The following is a 21,463-nucleotide window of genomic DNA, read 5'->3' as shown; positions in this document are numbered from 1 at the left end:
ATACGTCAATGGACGACAAATAATAAAAATAAAATTAATAAAAATAATAATAAAAATAATAAAAATAATAATAATAATAAATCATTTAGACTGCAATATTTTCTGAAGCACTAAATATTTGTCCTTGGAATAAACGGTTTCTTCTGCTGACAAAGTTGGCGTTGTTGATGGTCGCTTCTCTCCCGGGTGTGTTAACTTCCTTGATCATCCTATGTCGTCGTTTTTATCCTCGACGTGTTAGAGGGCGCACCCCTGACAGTGATGGAACCTCCTACCCGTCTCTGCCTCCCTGGGAACCACACACAGAGGTACCACACACGAAGGAACCCACACACGGAGGAGGGAGAGATAAGGTACTGGAGAGGAAAGAATGGAAAACTGAAGAGGCAGGAAGAGGGAGGGATCGAGTGGGGTGTAGGCACGTATCCCTCCCACAAAGCCGCCAGAAGAGGGTTTGCAGCGCTCGCTGCAGATGTCTGAGACAGTCAAGCCTGGCACCAGTCCAGGTCGGAGGTCAACCCTCGGGGGACTGAAAAAAGAATTAATCGCAGGATGTAAAGATACCGGATTGTCGTCATTATTTGTTCTGGGTGACTGAACTAGATGTGAACAAGGAGTGTAAGGAGAAGATGGAGGAGTGAAGGAGAATTTGGAGGAACTGAAAGAGGACACACAGAAGGAACAATGGGATGAGGAAAAAGAGGATAAGTAGGTAGAAAAAAAGGAGTACTTAGTCTCACAGAAAACGACGAGGAGGGGTGTGTGTGTATTTACCATTTGTTTCTGCAGAATCTAGCCATTAGCTCGTGGACCGCGCCTTTATAGCCAATCTATTTTTCCTCTTATAGCTACTACATATATTTCTAACACACACATCCCCGGGAAGCAGCCCAGCTCGTGGCAGCAGTCTAACTCCCAGGTACCAATTTACTGCTAGGTGAACAGAGGCTTCAAGGTGACAAACTCTGCCCATTTATTTCCGCCTCCGCCGGGGATCGACCCCAGGTCATTAGGACTACGACCCCCGAGCCCCCATTTATTATCATGAGTGTTAGAGAGTGTTTTATACCGTGAATGACCATTAGTGTTCCTTATGTGTATGATTAGCAAACCTAAGGAGGTAAATGTCAATATTTTCAGGTGACGCAGAGCTAATGAGGATTATATATATATAATATATATATAATATATATATATATATATTATATATATATATATATATTTATATATTTATAAAGATGACTGAAGTGTACTGCATGAAGATCTTGATAAGCTCCTGGGGACAGATTCACGAAGCAATTACGAACCTGTACATCTTTTTTTCAATCTTTGGCGGCTTTGTTTACAATTATTAAACAGTTAATGAGCTCGGAAGCACCAGGAAGCTGTTTATAACAATAACAACAGTTGATTGGGAAGTTTTCATGCTTGTAAACTGTTTAATAAATATAACCAAAGCCGTCAAAGAGTGAGGAAAGATGTACACGTTCGTAAGTGCTTGCGTAACTGCTTCGTGAATCTGGACCCAAGAATTTACACCTACTCGCCCGGAGTCTCTTCCCCCCCCCCCATTTATTCACCACCCACCTCCCCTACTCTCAGAATATTGATTAAGAATCACAAATATTATGGTGCTCTTCACCCCCCTCCCCTATTTTCTTTGCCACCCCCTTCACCTCTCCCCCCACATCCCCCTGGCTTAACCTATCTTCCCCTACTCTCATAAAGTATAATATTTGGAAGCAATGAAAAAAAATCGATCACTAAAAACTCTTAGGAATTCTCAACCATTATTTCACTTTACCTCAATCGATTCCATGGGAATTATAGAAGGGATTGTCGGTAATTATTAATATTTCCTAAATCATTTAAGATGGTTGGGGCAGGCCTAAGTCCGCCCCGGGCCCCCTGACCATTTATCCTACCAATTTGCGCGAGGCTAGCCGCGGACGTCTGGCCTCCAGCTGTGGACACACACACTTATAATTCAGATGTACATAAAATGTAGTTAACGCCTTGTACATGATAACCAACTACTAACGAGTCTTTAGATGTTAACTCAAGGCTCAAGGTATTAGAGAAGACCTGAGGCACCACCACCACCACCAACGGAGCTGCGGCACCACCACCAACGGAGCTGCGGCACCACCACCAACGGAGCTGCGGCACCACCACCAACGGAGCTGCGGCACCACCACCAACGGAGCTGCGGCACCACCACCAACGGAGCTGCGGCACCACCACCAACGGAGCTGCGGCACCACCACCAACGGAGCTGCGGCACCACCACCACCACCAACGGGGCTGCGGCACCACCACCACCACCAACGGAGCTGCGGCACCACCACCACCAACGGGGCTGCGGCACCACCACCACCAACGGGGCTGCGGCACCACCACCACCAACGGGGCTGCGGCACCACCACCAACGGAGCTGCGGCACCACCACCACCAACGGAGCTGCGGCACCACCACCACCACCAACGGAGCTGCGGCACCACCACCACCACCAACGGAGCTGCGGCACCACCACCACCAACGGAGCTGCGGCACCACCACCACCAACGGAGCTGCGGCACCACCACCACCAACGGAGCTGCGGCACCACCACCACCAACGGAGCTGCGGCACCACCACCACCAACGGAGCTGCGGCACCACCACCAACGGGGCTGCGGCACCACCACCACCACCAACGGAGCTGCGGCACCACCACCACCACCACCAACGGGGCTGCGGCACCACCACCACCAACGGGGCTGCGGCACCACCACCAACGGGGCTGCGGCACCACCACCACCAACGGGGCTGCGGCACCACCACCACCAACGGGGCTGCGGCACCACCACCACCAACGGAGCTGCGGCACCACCACCACCAACGGAGCTGCGGCACCACCACCACCAACGGAGCTGCGGCACCACCACCACCAACGGAGCTGCGGCACCACCACCACCAACGGGGCTGCGGCACCACCACCAACGGAGCTGCGGCACCACCACCACCAACGGGGCTGCGGCACCACCACCACCAACGGGGCTGCGGCACCACCACCAACGGAGCTGCGGCACCACCACCACCAACGGGGCTGCGGATGGTGACAAGCAGCAAACACCACCAGGATCGCGGGAGAGAAAGACTAATGAACAAGTTTTTCCTGGTTAATGGCTGGTGCTGTCAACACTTATATTCACTCTTTGTTGTCCGTACAGCTGAACATACTCCAGCATGGATGACCTTGGGGATGGCTCCGAGGATCGATGTCCCCGCGGCCCGGTCTCTTAGCAGGCCTTGTAGTTGGTGGTCTGGTCAACCAGGCTATTAAAACGCTGCTGCTTGCAGTCTGACGTACGATTCACAGCCCGGTTGATCAGGTATCTTCAGGATGTGTTCATCAAGTTCTCCTTTGAACACCATGGGAGAGCGTCCACTTGTTCCCCTTAATTGTAGTGTGTTGAACAGTCTTAGACCTAAAGGAGCAGGACCTAAAGGTGCAGGACCTAAAGGAGCAGGACCTAAAGGAGCAGGACCTAAAGGAGCAGGACCTAAAGGAGCAGGACCTAAAGGAGCAGGACCTAAAGGTGCAGGACCTAAAGGTGCAGGAGCTAAAGGAGCAGGACCTAAAGGAGCAGGATCTAAAGGTGCAGAACCTAAAGGAGCAGGACCTAAAGGTGCAGGACCTAAAGGAGCAGGTTGTAGAGGCCAATTCCCTTCATATCTAAACGCCGGCATGACAGTGAAACAAGTGAGAAGTCACTACATTAGACAACCACCGGCTAGAAAAGCTGGGTCTAAGAGCTAGAGCTCAATCCTTCAGGCACAAATAGGCGAGTACGTTCACGTACGTATACACACACACGCGTGGGGGCTGTGGCTGAATGGACAGCGCTTGGGACTCTTAATCCCAGGGTCTGGGTTCGATCCCGGCCGCCGGCTTAAACAGATGGAAAGAGTTTTTCACCCTGATGCCCCTGTTACCTAGCAGTAAACAGGTAGTAAAAATAGCAGTTAGTAACAGTTGATTGACAGTTGAGAGGCGGGCCGAAAGAGCAGAGCTCAACCCCCGCAAGCACAACTAGATGAACACACAACCACACACACACACGCGCACACACGTTCCTGATACAGGTGTACAGGTTCCTGAGCCTATTGGGCTCTATCATATCTACACAGTTTCAAGTGTAGATATGATAGAGCCCAATAGGCTCAGGAACCTGTACACCTGTTGATTGACGGTTGAGAGGCGGGACCAAAGAGCCAGAGCTCAACCCCAGCAAGCACAACTAGGTGAACACACACAGTCGCTGTTTCCTACATTTTCAATCCACTGGAGTTGAATAGTAAAGGAGAATGGCCTAGGGACACGGGCGCCCAGAGGGAGGGGCGAGCCAGGGACGCACAACTAAGGAGATAATGAACCATATATGGCGGGCAAAATATCAGTAAAAAGTTGAAAAGAAATGTAGGAGACAAAAAACCCACAGGAAACGGGAATCCTAACTGGGGAAGAACCTCTTCCAAGGCAACCCTAATTTGCAGAAATGATTCAGAGGAACCAAAAAGCTGCTCTCATTGTAAGAAGCAGCCACTTGAGAGGAGGCTGCAAGGTGCACTAGCCGGCTGCTGGAAGGTAAGAGCTGTGGTAGTGGCAGGAGTTAAGGAAGAAGAAGAAGAGGTTGACCAGACCACACACTAGAAGGTGAAGGGACGACGACGTTTCGGTCCGCCCTGGACCATTCTCAAGTCTCAAGTCAAGAAGAAGAGGAATCCAACCATTAGTAGTGGAGAAGGCAGAGCTGTTCTAGTGTCACACATCCTTACCAGGTACACATTTACGAACCCGAACTAGCATAGGTTTTCAGGCTGGGCAAAAAAAAAAAAAAAAAAAAGAAATCGCTTGAAATAGTATTCACGAATGTGACAAAGATGGAAATCTTAGTGAAGGAGAACACTCGTAGATGTAAGTATGCAGAAAGGCTTTCCTGTAGAGGGATGTGATGAAGGGAGAGTGTGAGGGCAGCAGAAGCATGCAGGAGGGGGTTAAGGAGAAGAGTGGTAGAGGGATAGAGGGGGAGAACGGGGAACAACAACCCCGAACACTGTAACTTCAGCGTGGGCAACTCTCCACTAGCAAGCCAGCCACCCCCATAGAGAAGTGCCCCAAAGGCCTTCAACACTCTGTATGAAATCATATTCCCTAACACCATCTCTCTCCCCCAGCGAGACCCCCTCCACACCATCATCTCTCTACCTATTCAGTCCTTGCTCTTCCTGCCACCCCTTCCCCCACCTTCCCGCCATATATATATATATATACATTAGGTATGAACCAAATACCTCTCAATTTCCCATTCCAAAACCCTCGAAGTCCCCCCTCGCTCTCCACCTTCCAGCCCCCATTATCTGCCCCTGTAACAACACCATCCAAATATTCGTGTCCACTGAACAACGTCTTTCACCAGTGGAAAGGATGTCTAAAGAGGAATACAACAATAAAGGTACAGGTGATGAAGGTGAGAAGGGAGGACAGGGTCACTGAGAATGACAAGGAGGTGTGTGATGAATTCGACAAGAGATTCCAGGAGGTTTTCACAATAAAGCAAGGAGAAATTCATGAGCTGAGAAAACTAGCACCAAACCAAGCATCACTGGAAGCACTTGAGACTACACCAGTGTTGAAGGAAGAAAACGTGATGAAGGCGGTTAATTGAACCAGAAAGAATCTAGTCATAAATACTAAAATAAAGCGCTGCAGCACTTTCTATGGTGTATAACTAGTCACTGGAAACAGGAGAACTACCGGAAAGTTGGAAGACTGCTTATGTAGTCCCAATATACAGGGAAAACAGACAGGAGAGACTGAACTACAGGCCAATGTCCCAAACCTGCATACCATGAAAGGTGGAGAAGATGGTGAGAATAATCCTAGTAGAGCAAGAACTGTGTAGCACTCCACCACACCGCTTGTTTAGGGACGGTAAATCTTGCCTCACAGGTATAATAATATTCTATGACCAGGAAACAGCAAATTAAAGGGCAGATTATCTACTTTTGAATTGTCTGTTGTTAAAGATTCGCTACTTGGAACAAACAGTTCCAAGTAACACGGGCTATGGTGAGCCCGTGAATTGTCTGAAAGCCTTTTCATAGAACCCCAGAGACTGTGGTGCAGCAGGAGAAGGTACTTCGGTGGATAAAGGAATACTTTTATCCACTGAATAAATAGGCAACAGTAAGTGACAACAGTAAGACAAGGTGAGAGATCTGAGAATGAGTATCCTTATGAGTCAAATATTCCCCATGTCTGGAATTAAGTACATTTAAAAAGATTAAATTATTCCCGTATTTATTAAACATTTTAAAGTTCCCCGAATTGTTCTGTATTAATTGACTGGTCTTCTCAGTCAATTACCTTAATTACCCCGATTACAAGTGGTGGCGGCGCTACCAATTTTACAAGTACCCGATCCTCATCCTGTGCTGTAGAGAATTGTACGACATATACAATTTGGTCCACCTCCGAGCCTTGCTAATTTCTGTTGCCAGGGCAGACTCAACCAATTCGCTTGGGTGATATTTGAACAATTATTACAGCCTGACGGATTACCAGTTTAGTAACTATTTGGTAAGTGTTGTAGTGGTGACGTTAGTTCAGAACGTTACACTGGTAGTAGCAGTGATTGTTGTAAACGTTACAATGGTGACTGGCTATTGTTACAATGTAACAAATGGGCAATGTTGTTACAATACTGCCTACCCAAATGATCCACACAGACATTAGAAAAGCAAAATTCAGTGTTAGCAATGAACAAATAGCATGCACTTGGAAGCGAGATAGTGACGGCAGACGCGTCGAGTTTCATATGTTGGTATGATAGAGCCCAATAGGCTCAGGCACCTGTACACAAGTTCATTGACAGGCGAAAGGTTGGTCCAAAGAGCAGAAGTTCAAGCTCAACTCGACGAGTGTGTATACACGCACAATGCATTACCATGCAAGTTAAAATAAACAGGCTACGGGATCCAGTAAGTTCAGTAGAACTTCGGTTTTAACTCTTAACCCTGTCGTAGACATCCCAGACATTAAGACAGTGTCTGGGATGCTCCCGGACGCAGGTTCGAATCCTCGTCACGGCCCTTGTAGATTTGCGCAGGCCCTCGGTATTCTACCAGCTTTGATCTGTAATGAATCAATTTATACGGAAGTCTCGCCCAGCCAGCTTCTAGAAGATGGTAAATAGGGTACCAAGGGGATTGGGAGGCACTTATCTGCAGACCTGTGGCACTCACAAGCATTTCCCCTGCATGGTACTCAAAGGATTTGTACAAGGCTAGTTAAACACCCAGTGGTATTGTGTATGTAAACAAACACCAACATGATCTTAGGGAGAGGGAATCATGACTAACAAACCTGCTAGAGTTCTATGACAAGTAATTACCAACAGAAATCGCCGCCTGGACGACTACGCAACACCGTAGTTCAATGATAAAATAATATATGACTACCTTAAAAACTTATCAGTAGCGCATATGAGACCAATACCACCTTAAGATACGAGCCCTGACATGGGTGAGAGAGCGTCTAACAGCAGGAGAACAGCGAACTCCGCCCAACTGGCGGACTGTACCAGAGTCCTTTAACGACCCGTGTTAAGACAAGATTTCCACACAACGATGGCGGTACCTTACCTTGAGGTTACCTTGAGGTGCTTCCGGGGCTTAGCGTCCTCGCGGCCCGGTCGTCGACCAGGCCTCCTGGTTGCTGGACTGATCAACCAGGCTGTTGGACGCGGCTGCTCGCAGCCTGACGTACGAGTCACAGCCTACTACCCTAAAATACCAATGCTGGCAAGCATTGTAACCCGAGACACAATGCTCGCCAGCTCTCAAGTTCAAATACACACGATGTAGGACTACTTTAACCACAACAACAAAATGGCTGAAACAAAAACGTACCTGATGTTTGTGTCGTGTCAGTCGTATCACATTACCTGCAATGTTAAATAATAATGTTAACATAGCACAGGAGCAAGCAGCCAAAAATTATAGTTCTTTAACTGGTACCATCACAGAGCATTAGTGGACTGGCCATTTGATGTACTCCACTATCTTTCATTTAACATTTTTCCAAAACTAGTGGTATAGAGGCAGGCGAGGTGCTGACCTTGTGGCGAGGGAAGACCAGGTGACAGGTCAGGCAGGAGGCCTCGCCTGGTGAGGTCTGGCTCACTAGTGAGTGTAGAACCTGTGAAAGAACATATATAATTTATTAAATTTAACATCTAACAATATAAGGATAAATATTCCGAAACATACATACATACCTATATAGACACACACACACACAATATATTATATATATATATATATATATATATATATATATATATATATATATATATATATATATATATATATATATATATATAATCCCCCTCCCCCTTACACACACCCACGGTCCCGTCCACGGACCCCTCCCCCCCTCAGCCACGGTCCCGTCCACGGACCCCTCCCCCCCTCAGCCACGGTCCCGTCCACGGACCCCTCCCCCCCTCAGCCACGGTCTCACCTGTGTACCAGTATCATAAAGTAAAGAGAACTAGCAAAATTGACAGTAGCTATTACCACGACACACACAATGTGTGTGTAATCCAATGTAAGCCCATTGTGTCAAGTGTAAATGTAATGTGTACATGTAATGTGTGTAAAGTCCAAGTGTAATCCAAGTCCAGTATAATTGCAGGCAGTCGAACATCTGGAGCGAAGGAACTTTGTGTCAACACCAACATGGGCTCAGGGATGGGAAGTCATGCCTCACAGGATTAATTGAATTCTACGATCAGGCAACAAGAATCAGACAAAAAAGAGAGGGGTGGGCAGACTGCATATTTTTGGATTGCCAGAAGGCCTTTGACACAGTGCCACACCAGAGACTAGTGCGAAAGCTGGAGATGCAGGCAGGAGTGATAGGGAAGGTACTTCATTGGATAAGGGAGTACCTAAGTAACAGAAGACAGCGAGTCATTGTGAGGGGTGAAGTCTCATATTGGCGAGACGTCACCAGTGGGGTCCCGCAGGGTTCAGTCCTTGGACCCATACTGTTTCTTATGTAAATGATCTTCCAGATGGTATAGAATCATTCCTCTCATTGTTTGCTGATGATGCAAAAAATTATGAGGAGGATTAAGACGGAGGAAGACAGTACGAGGCTACAAGATGACCTAGACAGACTGCATGACTTGTCCAATAAATGGCTACTAAAGTTCAACCCGAGTAAATGTAAGGTAATGAAACTAGGCAGTGGAAACAGGATACAAAATGGGAGATGAAGTCCTTCATGAAACGGACAGAGTTGATATCACTCCAACCCTGTCTCCTGAAGCCCACATCAAAAGATTAACATCTGCGGCGAATGTGAGGCTGGCTAACATCAGAACTGCCTTCAGGAACCTGTATAAGGAATCCTTCAGAACCTTGTATACCACATATGTAAGACCAATCCTGGAGTATGCGGCCCCAGCCTGGAGCCCGTACCTTGTGAAGCACAAGGCGAAGTTTGAAAAAGTTCAGAGATTTGCCACTAGGCTAGTCCCAGAATTAAGAGGCATGAGTTACGAAGAAAGGCTGCGAGAAATGCACCTCACGACACTAGAAGACAGAAGAGTAAGGGGGAGACATGATCACTACCTACAAAATTCTCAGAGGAATTGACAGGGTAGATAAAGCTAAACTGTTTAACACGGGTGGTACGCGAACGAGGGCACACAGGTGGAAACTGAGTATCCAAATGAGCCACAGGGACGTTAGAAAGAACTTTTTCAGTGTCAGAGAAGTTAACAGATGGAATGCATTAGGCAGTGATGTGGTGGAGGCTGACTCCATACACAGTTTCAAATGTAGATATGATAGAACCCAGTAGGCTCAGGAATCTGTACATCAGTTGATTGACAATTGAGAGGCGGGACCAAAGAGCCAGAGCTCAACCCCCGCAAGCACAATTAGGTTAGTACACACACTCATGTATCACCAACTTTGCGTTGTTTTACTCAGTTAAAAGTATATGTTAATAATGATAAACATTTAGTTCAACACAAACTCGTTTTTTTTCAATAATTCCGGTAAAATACAAATATATGGAACTCCCTATTGATGCCTTGCAATTCCAGTGACCGAAAGAGGTCCATGGAACTTCGGTTGGCAACCACTGATCTGGTGTGAGAAACATGCTTCCTAACCTGCCATTGTTATGCCCAAAGAACCTTCTCTAAAATCCCAAGTCTATCTCGTTCAAAGTTCATAACATAAGATCAACTTTATACCTCCTCTCACCTGTCGCGCGGTTAGAACGACGACGATTGTTCCTCCTTTGATCACTCTGTAGCGCACATTCACTTCGGGAACGTAAACAATCTCAGGTGTTGGGGCACTTTGAAGTCGTTCCATATTCTGCCGCCCCGGCGTTGAGGGCGCCCAAGTCGACCCCAGACCTGCTCGAGTCGTTGTGTCTCGAGGCTTTGTTGATCAGTTATTTGACCTGAGGCCCATTATCTCCCTAGTGGCGTCGACGTGGACCGATAGTCGCGTTGTCCCGGACAGATAGCCTGTAATTACCTAAAAATATGTGTATGCCTGTGTATGATAGCCTGTGTATGTATATACGTTATAATCGTATTGAAACCCGTTCTCCGACTAGGCTCGTTGCAGGTGTAGCGTTCCCCAAGGTACAATTATAAATTTTAACGTATTGCGCACTTAAATAGGTTTGTACTAATGCGTATATTAACATTATTATACAATTAGTTATATGTATAGTTAGGCGTAGGTTAAGTTAGGTGTTTAGGTTCTGTTGGTGATTATTTATATTTGTCAAATGTGGGTGAAGCAGTTACAGCAACCCGTCCTCGACTCAAGTCCATTACATCCAGCGGTCGACTCCACAGACGCATTCATAAATTTTAATATGCTGTTCATTCAAAACGGGAATTTTCTCAAGTATAAATTAATATTATAATATATTAGCATATTGTGCATATATAGGCATAGGTTAGGTTAGGTGTTTAGGTTCTGTTGGCGATTATTTGTATTTGTAGTACGTGGGTGAAGCATTTATAGCGTTGTGATTCGAACAAAATTCGTCAGTGAAACACTTATTCCGGATATGTTCGAACGTCGGCAGTTGTGAGTCGTGTGTAAACCGCTTTTCATTCATAAACAGGGGGTTTGGCGAGTGCATGGAATCACTTTTGGATCTTTGTTTGGAGGACGGGCTGGTTACAGCGTGGCGGTTCGAACAGAGGACGTGAGGGAAGCACTATTCGAGAAACGCTATGCGTGCTAGTGGCTGTTCAAGAATGTAAAATCAACTCAATTTCTATGTTCTCTGTTAATCCCCACTGTACCTTCTTGTATATAAATAAATAAATAAATAAGTTTTCGAACGCCATCAGTTGCGCGAGTCGTGAGGTGTGTAAATCATTGTCATGACAGAAAACTGCACAGCAGCCAATACAGAAAACGCACAAGAAAAGTTAACCCCAAACTAATGCAAACTCAGGAAGCCGCACTCTCCACAGTAACACTGTGTACTTTGCAACCTATTCTCGCACTTGCTTGTAGTCAATATCTTGCTTAGCAATAAGTGCATATGTGACATACTAATTTATTGTGAATATATGAGTTTACGTAGTCACCTAGTTGTACTCACCAAGTTGTGCTTGCAGGGGTTGAACTTTGTCTCTTTGGTCTCGCCTCTCAACTGTCAATCAACTGGTGTACAGATTTCTGAGCCTACTGGGCTCTATCATAAGTGTACTCATCATGCGTACTCACCTATTTGTGTTTGCGGGGGTTGAGCTCTGGCTCTTTGGTCCCTCAGCTGTCAATCAACTGATGTACAGGTTCCTGAGCCTACTGGGCTCTATCATATCTACACACACCATATCTGTGTGTTTTCAAAAATATGTACCCACCAATAGCACGTCATTGTGTAGAGAATGCACAATGTTAGAGCAAGAACAGAGCCAGAGGCAGCCTTGAAGTCAAAATAATCAGTGTCTTTGAAAGAACTGAATTTACATTGTTCTGTTGTCTAAGTGGCTACAAAGCTACAAAGATAGAGGTTCAAAGTTATTACAAACTTTACATTTTATTCCTTCGCGCTAAACTGTCTCAACTGCTTTTTCTACGTCTTTTGTGATATTTTTTAATATCTGTTTTAATTAACGTCAAAGTAATTAGTAATGTTGAGTCTCGTGGAGAGGTGAAGCCTCAAGCCAAACACAACTGTAAGCAGGTCATTGTCTTCTAAATAACGTCTGAGTCTGCTATTGATTAAACGTTCAGAAAGTTTACCTAGTGTCTCGAGTAGACCTATTGGTCTACAATTATTCGGGGTCAGTATGAGATTTTTCTGATTTTGGAATGAAGATAACTGTGGCTGATCTGAAAGCTGACAGGGAAGAGGGAAGTATCCAGAGTCGAGAGAATCGCTGTATAGGTTAAAACAGTAATAAGGGAATCAGATAATTGTTGACCAATTACATTATTCATTATTTTGACAATCAGGTAATTGCTTGACGAGGATGCCAGATGCTCCAGGGGGTTCTTTGACGACGTGTCCATTAGAGCCACAGTGACTTCAGCTGTAATATGGGGTTATCGTAGTATGGGGTTAGAAGAGTGTTTCTTATATTTTCTTTCATGCTTGGAATGGGACTGACTATTGGTTTAGGGGAAACTGTGGAAGATGGACATTTCGGTGGTGTACAATTCTATTCTATAAGATTTGTGTTTATTTATTTATTTATATATATAAGAGTTGTTACATTCTTGTACAGCCACCGGCACGCGTAGCGTTTCAAGCAAGTCCTTAATTCTAATTTTCCCCGGAATACGACCCACCAAATCGTTTAACAACCAGGTAACAATTTTACTGTTGGGTTAAACAGAGGCTACAGTTAAAGAGTATAATAACTAGAAAAGATGGAGTATAATAGAGTATGACTAGAGGAATGCGAACGCTAGAAGCTATGATTTGTCCTAATATTGATAGTAGGATGCTGAGGGTTAATATTGATAGTAGGATGGTGATTGCTGGAAGTGCGCTGTGACAACAAGACTTTTGAGAGTATGTCAACTGGGGAGTGTCTATTTCATATTGCGAGATGTATGGCTACCTGGATGCAGACTGTAACTTTTGCAACAATGATGTCCTGATTTGGGCTGTGAACAAGTTGGTGTGGAATTAGTGTGAACATGATGCGTGTTGGTGTTGTGGAGGCGGTCGCCTAGGGATTAATGGCGACCGACCACGAGTGATATAAGATGGGTATCACTGGCAAGAGTGAGATACAGCACCGCTCCTGTGCCAGGTAAGTCCACTACGGGCTCACCATAGCCCGTGCTACTTGCCCCGCTCCTGTGCCAGGTAAGTTACGGGCTCACCATAGCCCGTGCTACTTGGAACTTGTTCCGAGTAGCTGAATCTATAACAACAACAAGACAAGAGCTCACCTTGAGCTGTAGTCTTCTGGGAGGGCAGCTCAAGCGATGCTTGACGTCTCAGGGGAGGTAGAATGAAGGCTGGTGAGGTCACAATATATAAATCAGCCAGTAGATGAGTATCCCAAATGCGAGTGTGTGAAGTATCCGGTACATGCTTGTTCAGTTACGGTTGTTCTGTGTCTGCTTGCCTCCAGGCGTGCGTGGGGAAGCAGCACGCGGTCACCGTCCACCAATCAGGACTCAGCTCTGCATAAGATATGAAATGCTCCTTCTGGCGGGCACTTTGAATGTGGTTCCCTCCACATTGTTTTGATAGTGATGTTGTGTTGGTGTCTAAGAACACATATGAATATAATATATATTTGTTTGCTATGTGAACTGGAAATGGCTGGACTGTTGAGATGTTGAAGTGGTGTTGAGATTTGATCGATCACATCCTCGTCTGATATTACCATAAGAATTTAAATATAGTATCGTGCCTACGGCTCTTACTTTTTTGTTCTTTCGCTCCTCCCCTGATTCTACAGCTTATGTAGATTCTATGTCAATTTCGCGAGCCGCTACCATTTTCTAGTACGATGATTATTGTCCTATGGTAAAGTGTGCATCAAAATGCGACGTTCTATTAGGAGGACGAGTTGAAGCCTCATCCCGAGCTTCCAGTTATTCCTCATCTGATCCCTCGCTCTTCCTCTCTAAGATGTACCAAACTTTCTTCACTGAACCTCAATTCCGTAGTAAGAAAGTAGCACGGTCTTAGCAACCTTCATTTAGATTCAAAGGCCTTGAGACCATTAAATATAACTGTAACCAGCATCATCAGAAAAAAAACTGATCATTATAGAACCTAAAGGGTTAGGGCTCCGGATTCATAAATACTCTGTACATTTGTATTTTTTTACATTAAAACTAAATAAAAACACAATGGAAGTCAATTATTTGCAACATGGCTTAAATATGCACATTATTTATAGTGCTGCAGTTGCATAAAAATTCATACTTATTCTCTTTGTTGATTTCAATCGAATTTTAATGGAAGTCGATAATTAAATACTTGTGTATAAATCTAGCCATTCTACTTGAACTGGCAGGTACGGCGACAGCCTCACTTTCTGCAGAATAGGCAGTTATTATGTCGCACTGTCTGATAGATTAATTTGCAATAGATTTACATATGGGATCAGATCTAAATACATCATAACTGTTATACTAGTGTTTACAAACCTTTGAGAGTCTGTGATTTCTTTCCTGTCAGGCTTACAAGTTTAGAGCAATATAGTCTTAACAACAGAGATTGGAATACCATAGTTTAGTTCAACTCTGTCTTTCTTTTATGTTAATTCGGCTGCAATGTCTGTATCACGATGAGTTATATATATACTTTTGCCTCTATTGGTATCTATACAAATGAGATTCTAAACCCTATATTTAGTGCAGCGAGCAGGATATTTTTAATTGTTATAATAAGAATCTTGGCTGCCAATTTTGCAGGTTAAATTTCTAGGCTTGGAGAATAGATCTTGAATCACATATAATTTGTCTTTGATTCTGTATTTTTAATGTACTTGTTGTACTAGCTATAGTGCGGCTAGTTATATTTGTGTAAAAGTTCAACCAGTTGTTTAACCTAGCATCAATAATCTGTTCATTAATTTTATTTCTGTAAAACCTGCAGACTGCTGCAGTGTATCCTGTTGACGACTGGCCTGAGCCGCCACTGTAAACAATTTCAAACATAACGTTTCCAAACAATTTTGTCCGTCGTTTCCTATTGGCAGGAACAAGGTTTCTGGTACTTAATTTATAACTCGATAAAAATAACTTAGAGTTTATTAACCATTTCATTTATTTGCATAATAAATACAAAATACAGATGTTAGCTACAGCATCAGTATACAGAGGTAAGTATGTAATGTATTACATTTTCATAAACACAAGGGAAATATACATGCCATAAATAGTTCATCTTCTCTATGTAAATATATGGAGTTAATTTTCGTATCATTATGTCCAGGACTAAAGTATACAAGCAAGTGCTGTGATCTTAATAACCCTAGAGAGGCTGCTCAGCCTCTTTAGGATTAAGACCACAGCACTTGCATGTACTCTTTAGTCCTGGACATAATGACACATAGTCCTTAAGTGTCATTAAGGTATATACCTTAAATAGTTCTCAAGCCCAACACCAAATGTCAAAAGCAATAGATCAATATTCACCGGTAAACATACTCAGCCTCTCTATTAAAATACAGTGAAATTTTCTTTTAGACCTGGACAATATTCAGGACTAAGTATGGGACAAAATATACGTGCTGGTTAGTCAATAAGCACTTGTATTGCTTCAGCCTAACCCCCCAGAATTTGGTGGATCACAGGCCCAACACCAAAACATGTCTAGAAGACATAGGGTATATACACCAGGAAGTATATATATCCCCTGCTTCACGCTGTATATACACTGAGTTAAATTTAGTCCTGAATTATGCTCAGGACTAAACTATACTTCCAGACTGGTCAGTATGATAGTGTCTGGACCTTTAATAACCCTTCAGAAGTTGTTAGGCTAATGCCCAACAATAAATTAAATAAGAATACTTTCACTGATTCTTGGTTTGAACTTGGCCTTATTGCCTATCAACCTCAGGAGGGTTATTAAGGCCACCATAACAGTTTACTGACTAACTAGCAAGTATACTTTAGTCCTAAACATAGTAAAGGATGAAAGTAAACTCTTAGTGTATATGAACCGAGAAGCGGGGTATTTCTCTTGGTGTATACATCCCTGTATTGAGTTCTTGAGTGTCTGGAGTCAACATCACACACTGACAGCATCATTATGGTGTCAACCACACATTAACAGCACCACTATGGTGTCACCGTCACACATTGATAACACCACTATGGTGTCGCCACCACAGACAACAGCAATACATACAAGTATAACCTGACTCATTGCTCCTGTAAACAAAAAAATAATTACATTAAAGCAAATTATCTTAAAATGAAGTAATCAAAGCCAAATAAACAAGGACCAATACCTTGTTTATAAATTAGAACGTCACTCATCACAATAACAAATGCCACAACATCCATAGTAAACTATTACATCAACTTGACACTACCGAAGCATTCAGACTTAGTCAGCCTGACTTGACTCCAGGATTCCAACGTCTGACTGTTGGCAACAGTTAACGAGAGAACTTGCATCGACCCATAAATCAGGTACTCAATAAAGCGTTACAATCTTAAGTTAAAGCATTTAATATCGAATAACCTTATTAGTTTTTCTTAAATATGGCACCTTAACACATCAAGGTGCTTTAATACGTCCAACAACACAACAAATGCATCACAAACGCGCGCGTATACACACACACACACACACACACACACACACACACACACACACACACACAGAGACCTTCGTGTTAGAAAATGGCACACAATAAATTACAATAAATTATAACAACCAACTGTGTGGGACGGCCACTGTTCAAATGTGTCAGTTTAAGAGGAGAAGAATCTATAAACCAGGAGGAACGAAAACGGAACGAGCAGGAGGTGAATAAAATACGACAAATAAAGAGGGGTAACTTTAAACAGAACTGTCTATTGTCAAACTTTTACGAGACGTGACCACATCAACTGAATCCCGTGACCAATCTATGAGAACGTTTATGAGTGGGCAGAAGCACAGTTACTGTTCATTACTCGTCATTCAGGTTTGAGTGCATGAAGGCACAATTAATTGCTTCTTGAACAATAACGGTCGTAAATTTCGCCAAATTGCAAACCAGTTCTGTAGGTAAGACAGTTGTAATTTTAAATTCCTTCAGGATGAATAGTGTTCCTGAAGATAATAAAGAATCAAGGCGTATCTAAGTTAAAGGTAATTGTCAGAATAAAGCACCAAGCCAGTGTGACTATAACATACACTTCATATACACCTGGAAGGGATATGAGGACGGAGAGTAGAAACAGTTCGCAACCACTTGGACCTTCAGGGGCTGAAACCAACCATGCAATAAGCGAGGCTGTCGCTGTACCGATCAGTCCAAGTGGAAGAACATAAGCGAACTTTTAGGCACTAACAGTTGTCCAGAGAGTTGGAGCGTCCGTAAGATCTTTTAAGATATTATAAAATAGCCAAATCAACTAAGAATATCTAATATTATAAGGTCCGAACAAAATATTGTTTAAATTATGTCTAAACTGATAATTTGTTAATGGACTGAAGATAAAAGACGTAAACAAAAGTATATAATCATGCAGTTCTTCCAACATAATGGCGGTCAAATTTATAATGAAACTGGCTCAATTTTAAAACTGACAACAGAAGCAGACGAGATGAAAAGATAATTCTTTACAGATGTGAGGAGAATGTAAACAGTTAACACATTCCGACTCGTCGTAGAAGTAGCAGGACGTTGTAAAAATCTTACAGCGGATACAGGATCACGAAATATACGGAGCTACTTGAGAAATCCTGATTCTAAAAAAGATAACGAGATCCTCATAAAACCTCAAACACAGGTATTTCCAGAGGTCCTCGAGCTGCGAAACAGCGGCCACTGGAAGATTTGACGTTTATAGAGGTCCTCCTCTACAGCTGCTCCGGGAAGACTTAACCACTGAGGTCCTCCACCACTCCTGCCTCTGGAGAACATGTCGTCCACAGGTCCTCCTGACGCCCAACAGCCGCCGAGGAAAGACTTGGTGTGCAGAGTGCAGCGTCATTAGGTGCGGTAGGGGATACCGCCGTAGATGAAAGGACTGTTTTTCTTGTTGAGGCGGTCAGAGTCGGCCGGGCCCTGCAATGTGGGGCGAATCGGGTAACAGGAGAAGCAATGGCCATCATAATAAAATGAATACCATCTATGTAATATAAATTCTTCCTAAGAAGAATATTAAAATAAATACGTCGCTGGTAATGGATACATGCAAACTCTGTGTACAATATAAAACAAATATATATTAAACATCCAGTGAAAGGATCATAATATTTTGGACAAAAAAATTAAAAGTTCTTCCGAATTAATACACTTCATATACACAATGAAATCACAATAAAATGATATATATCTATAAAAAAATAATTGGAGCAGGACAGCAGCATCGAACTAACGAAAGGCTCATATCTGGGCTTACCAAGTACGCAGGTTCGATGCTGCCATCCAACTCCAAATATTTTCTAATAACCTTAATAAAATAATAAAAAATGGTCCTTAGACAGAATGAATTAATTCAGAATTGTAATCCTACTCCAGGTACCTTTGTTAAATTAAAGCATAGTAGTTTGTGCAGCAGCAGTCGCCGTCTGTGACACTCCAAGAATTTTTTGTAGAATTATCAGCTTCATTAGTGTGCTGTTAATTATAGTTAAGTTGTGAATAGAAGTTATGTTGATTATTTAAGTTATTGTACTGTTGGCAGTTATTATCCTGCAAATTGTGATAGTTTGTGTTGTTAGCAGTTATTTTGCTGGTGTTATCAGTCGTGGCAGTTGTGTTGTTAATGGTAGAAATTGTACCCTTGTTAATGGTGGTAGTTATTGAGTTGTTAATATAGGTAGTTTTTGTGTTTTTAATGATGAATTATTATGGTTATGTTAATGGCAGTAGTTATCGATGTTAATTATGGTAGTTATTGTATTGTTAATAGTGGTAGTTATTTTGTTAATAGTGGTAGTTATTTTGTTAATAGTGGTAGTTATTTTGTTAATAGTGGTAGTTATTTTGTTAATGGTGGAAGTTATCGCGGTGCAGTGGTTATTAGTGATAATTATTGCGGTATTGTTCACGGTGACAGTTATTGCCACCGTCAACAATACAATAATTATTGATATTGTGTTATATCGCAATACAGATAGTTATTGCCGTGTGTTATTAATGGTGATACTGTATTAGTTTGTTAACGATGGTAGTTATTATAAGGTGATAGTTATTGTAGTGGTGTTATTAAAGTTTGTAGTTATTGTAACGGTGTTGTTATAGGTGATAGCAGTTGTTACATTTTAGATTCAAAGCCTAATTTGTGTATGATTTATACAAATCTTGAAAATAATTTGCTGTTCAAATGAACAGATGTACAGCCATATGAACATACAGCTTACAATTAGAACAATGAAACTTTCATTGGCTAAACAATATAACAACAAACAATTATAATGATTGTTTTACCCTATTAAGTAACTAAATACAAAAGTTCTATAACATTATAAAGAAAAACAGCTTAAAATAGCCTGCGCAAATGAAAGGTTATATAAATAAATGTTTCATATACAATCAAATTCAAAACTGCAGAAAAATAAATTTTGCATTCATAAATAATGATTAGTTTTATAAATTTGAAAAGCTTTATTAGTTATATTACTTGTTTTAATAAATGTTAGCAAATACAGTAATGTTATCAGCAATGATAACAACAAAACCAGTATCATTAACTCCAGCGTCACTAATTACAACAGGAGCTGCAGATGAACCATTAACGTCAGTGCCCATGATGATAACAGTGTTAGTAACAGCTATTGCAGCAGAAGTAAAATTATCAGTAGTGGTTGGAGCAGCAGCAACAGCAGCAGCAGTAGGAGGAGCAGTATAGCAGTAAAAGCAGGATCAACAGTAATAGCAGCAGCAGCTGCTGCAACAGCATTAGCAAAAGTAAACCAACAACAGCCGCAACAGCACATGCCATAGTAGAAGCAACAGGAGCAATGGTAGCAACACAGATGCCAATGTTGAAAGGATGCTCGTGTGTCAAACCTTGGTGACGTCAGATAGGACAGCATGGGCGGCGCGGCACCTGTTGCCCAGCGCCCTGGTCATCGTCTCCCCCGCCACCACCAGCTCGGCGTCCAGCGCCGTCACCAGGCTGTCCATCATCGTCATCTGCAACATAACCACTCCGGTCACCTGAGTGCTCTCTCATCTCACTGCAGCCCGTTCTCGCTGTCGTACTAAAATGCCTTTATCCTAACCTACCAGAGGACCCACGAACAGAAAACGGGACATTGTTAAATTTGCGAGACGCTACCATTTTCTAGGACGACAGTTTTTTTTTTGCCTTTTGTATACGTCAAAATGCGACGCGCATTTTGACGTATAGGAGGATGGGTTGCTCACTGCGCCCTCTGGCCCGAGCTCAATCTCTCTCTCTCCCTTACCTGGGCGCGCTCTTCCCCTGGCATGGATTTCTCTCATATCCCTAGTTCACCTGGGCCGTTTCTCGATGTATAATTACTCTGAATTTACCTTAGTCCTGGGCTGTCTTCAGTAAACTTGCTGGTTGGATTGGTTTGGTGTTGATCGTAACCTATGGATTGGCCGTAACCTATGGATGGTGATTCAGGCATCAACAACAGGTTACTGACCAACCAGCAAGAATACTCTAGTCCTGAACATAGTCCAGGGCTATAGGAAAACCAGTGTACTGTATATTTACCTAAAAGCATGTTTCACCTTTCTGTGAATAACCATCCATGTTATTTTGTGAATAACACTGTGGTGCTTGGTCAGTAAACTATTGTGAGGGTCTTAATAACCCTCCAAATGTTGATGGGTCTTAAGCCCAACACCAACCTAAATTCTTGTACTTATCCCTCCTATGATTGTAACTTCGCAAGAGTCTATTTGTATGATGTTACGTGGTAACTGATTACATGTATCTGCAAACTTATTTCGACTGAAAGGAGTCCGTGGGGCAGAGGTGACACACTCGCCCCGCGCTTAGCGAAGGATTTGGCCTGGCAATTCCTATCCTGGACGGGGATGATTTACTAGGCGCCAATCCTTAAATGTACACCTCTGTTCACCCACCAGTAATTGGGTACCTGCTTGCTAAACTATTAACAACCAGGTATTCCACAACTATCATATGCCAGGGAAACTAGTGGGTAAGGCTTAACATGAGCTATAGGAAGGAAAAACTCTGAACCTCTTAACATGAGTCAGCAGTCGTCTGTT

General features: G+C 43.1%; 2 protein-coding genes across 3 annotated transcripts in view; both read right to left on the bottom strand.

Annotated features, from left to right (window-relative positions):
- LOC123773885 (uncharacterized) overlaps window positions 1–14,808 on the bottom strand; it is a 62,359-nt gene extending 47,551 nt beyond the window's left edge. Inside the window, exons 1-4 of the mRNA XM_069318845.1 lie at window positions 14,727–14,808; window positions 10,329–10,409; window positions 8,164–8,244; window positions 7,956–7,990 (exon numbers count right to left, since the gene is read on the bottom strand). Coding sequence (XP_069174946.1) covers window positions 7,956–7,990; window positions 8,164–8,244; window positions 10,329–10,409; window positions 14,727–14,808 — 279 coding nt within the window. The remainder of the gene's footprint in view (window positions 1–7,955; window positions 7,991–8,163; window positions 8,245–10,328; window positions 10,410–14,726) is intronic.
- A 508-nt stretch (window positions 14,809–15,316) lies between these two features.
- Window positions 15,317–21,463, bottom strand: part of LOC123773881 (uncharacterized) — a 288,461-nt gene continuing 282,314 nt past the window's right edge. For both annotated transcript variants that reach the window (XM_069318603.1, XM_045767808.2), the window contains exons 3-4: window positions 20,264–20,389; window positions 15,317–18,313 (exon numbers count right to left, since the gene is read on the bottom strand). In XM_069318603.1, the coding sequence (XP_069174704.1) occupies window positions 18,239–18,313; window positions 20,264–20,389 (201 nt within the window). In that variant the 3' untranslated portion in view covers window positions 15,317–18,238. The remainder of the gene's footprint in view (window positions 18,314–20,263; window positions 20,390–21,463) is intronic.

Source organism: Procambarus clarkii, chromosome 91 (assembly GCF_040958095.1).
Source record: "Procambarus clarkii isolate CNS0578487 chromosome 91, FALCON_Pclarkii_2.0, whole genome shotgun sequence".
NCBI classification, from domain to species: Eukaryota; Metazoa; Arthropoda; class Malacostraca; order Decapoda; family Cambaridae; genus Procambarus; species Procambarus clarkii.
The sequence above is the reverse complement of the archived record's forward strand: the minus strand, read 5'-3'. Positions and strand labels throughout refer to the sequence as shown.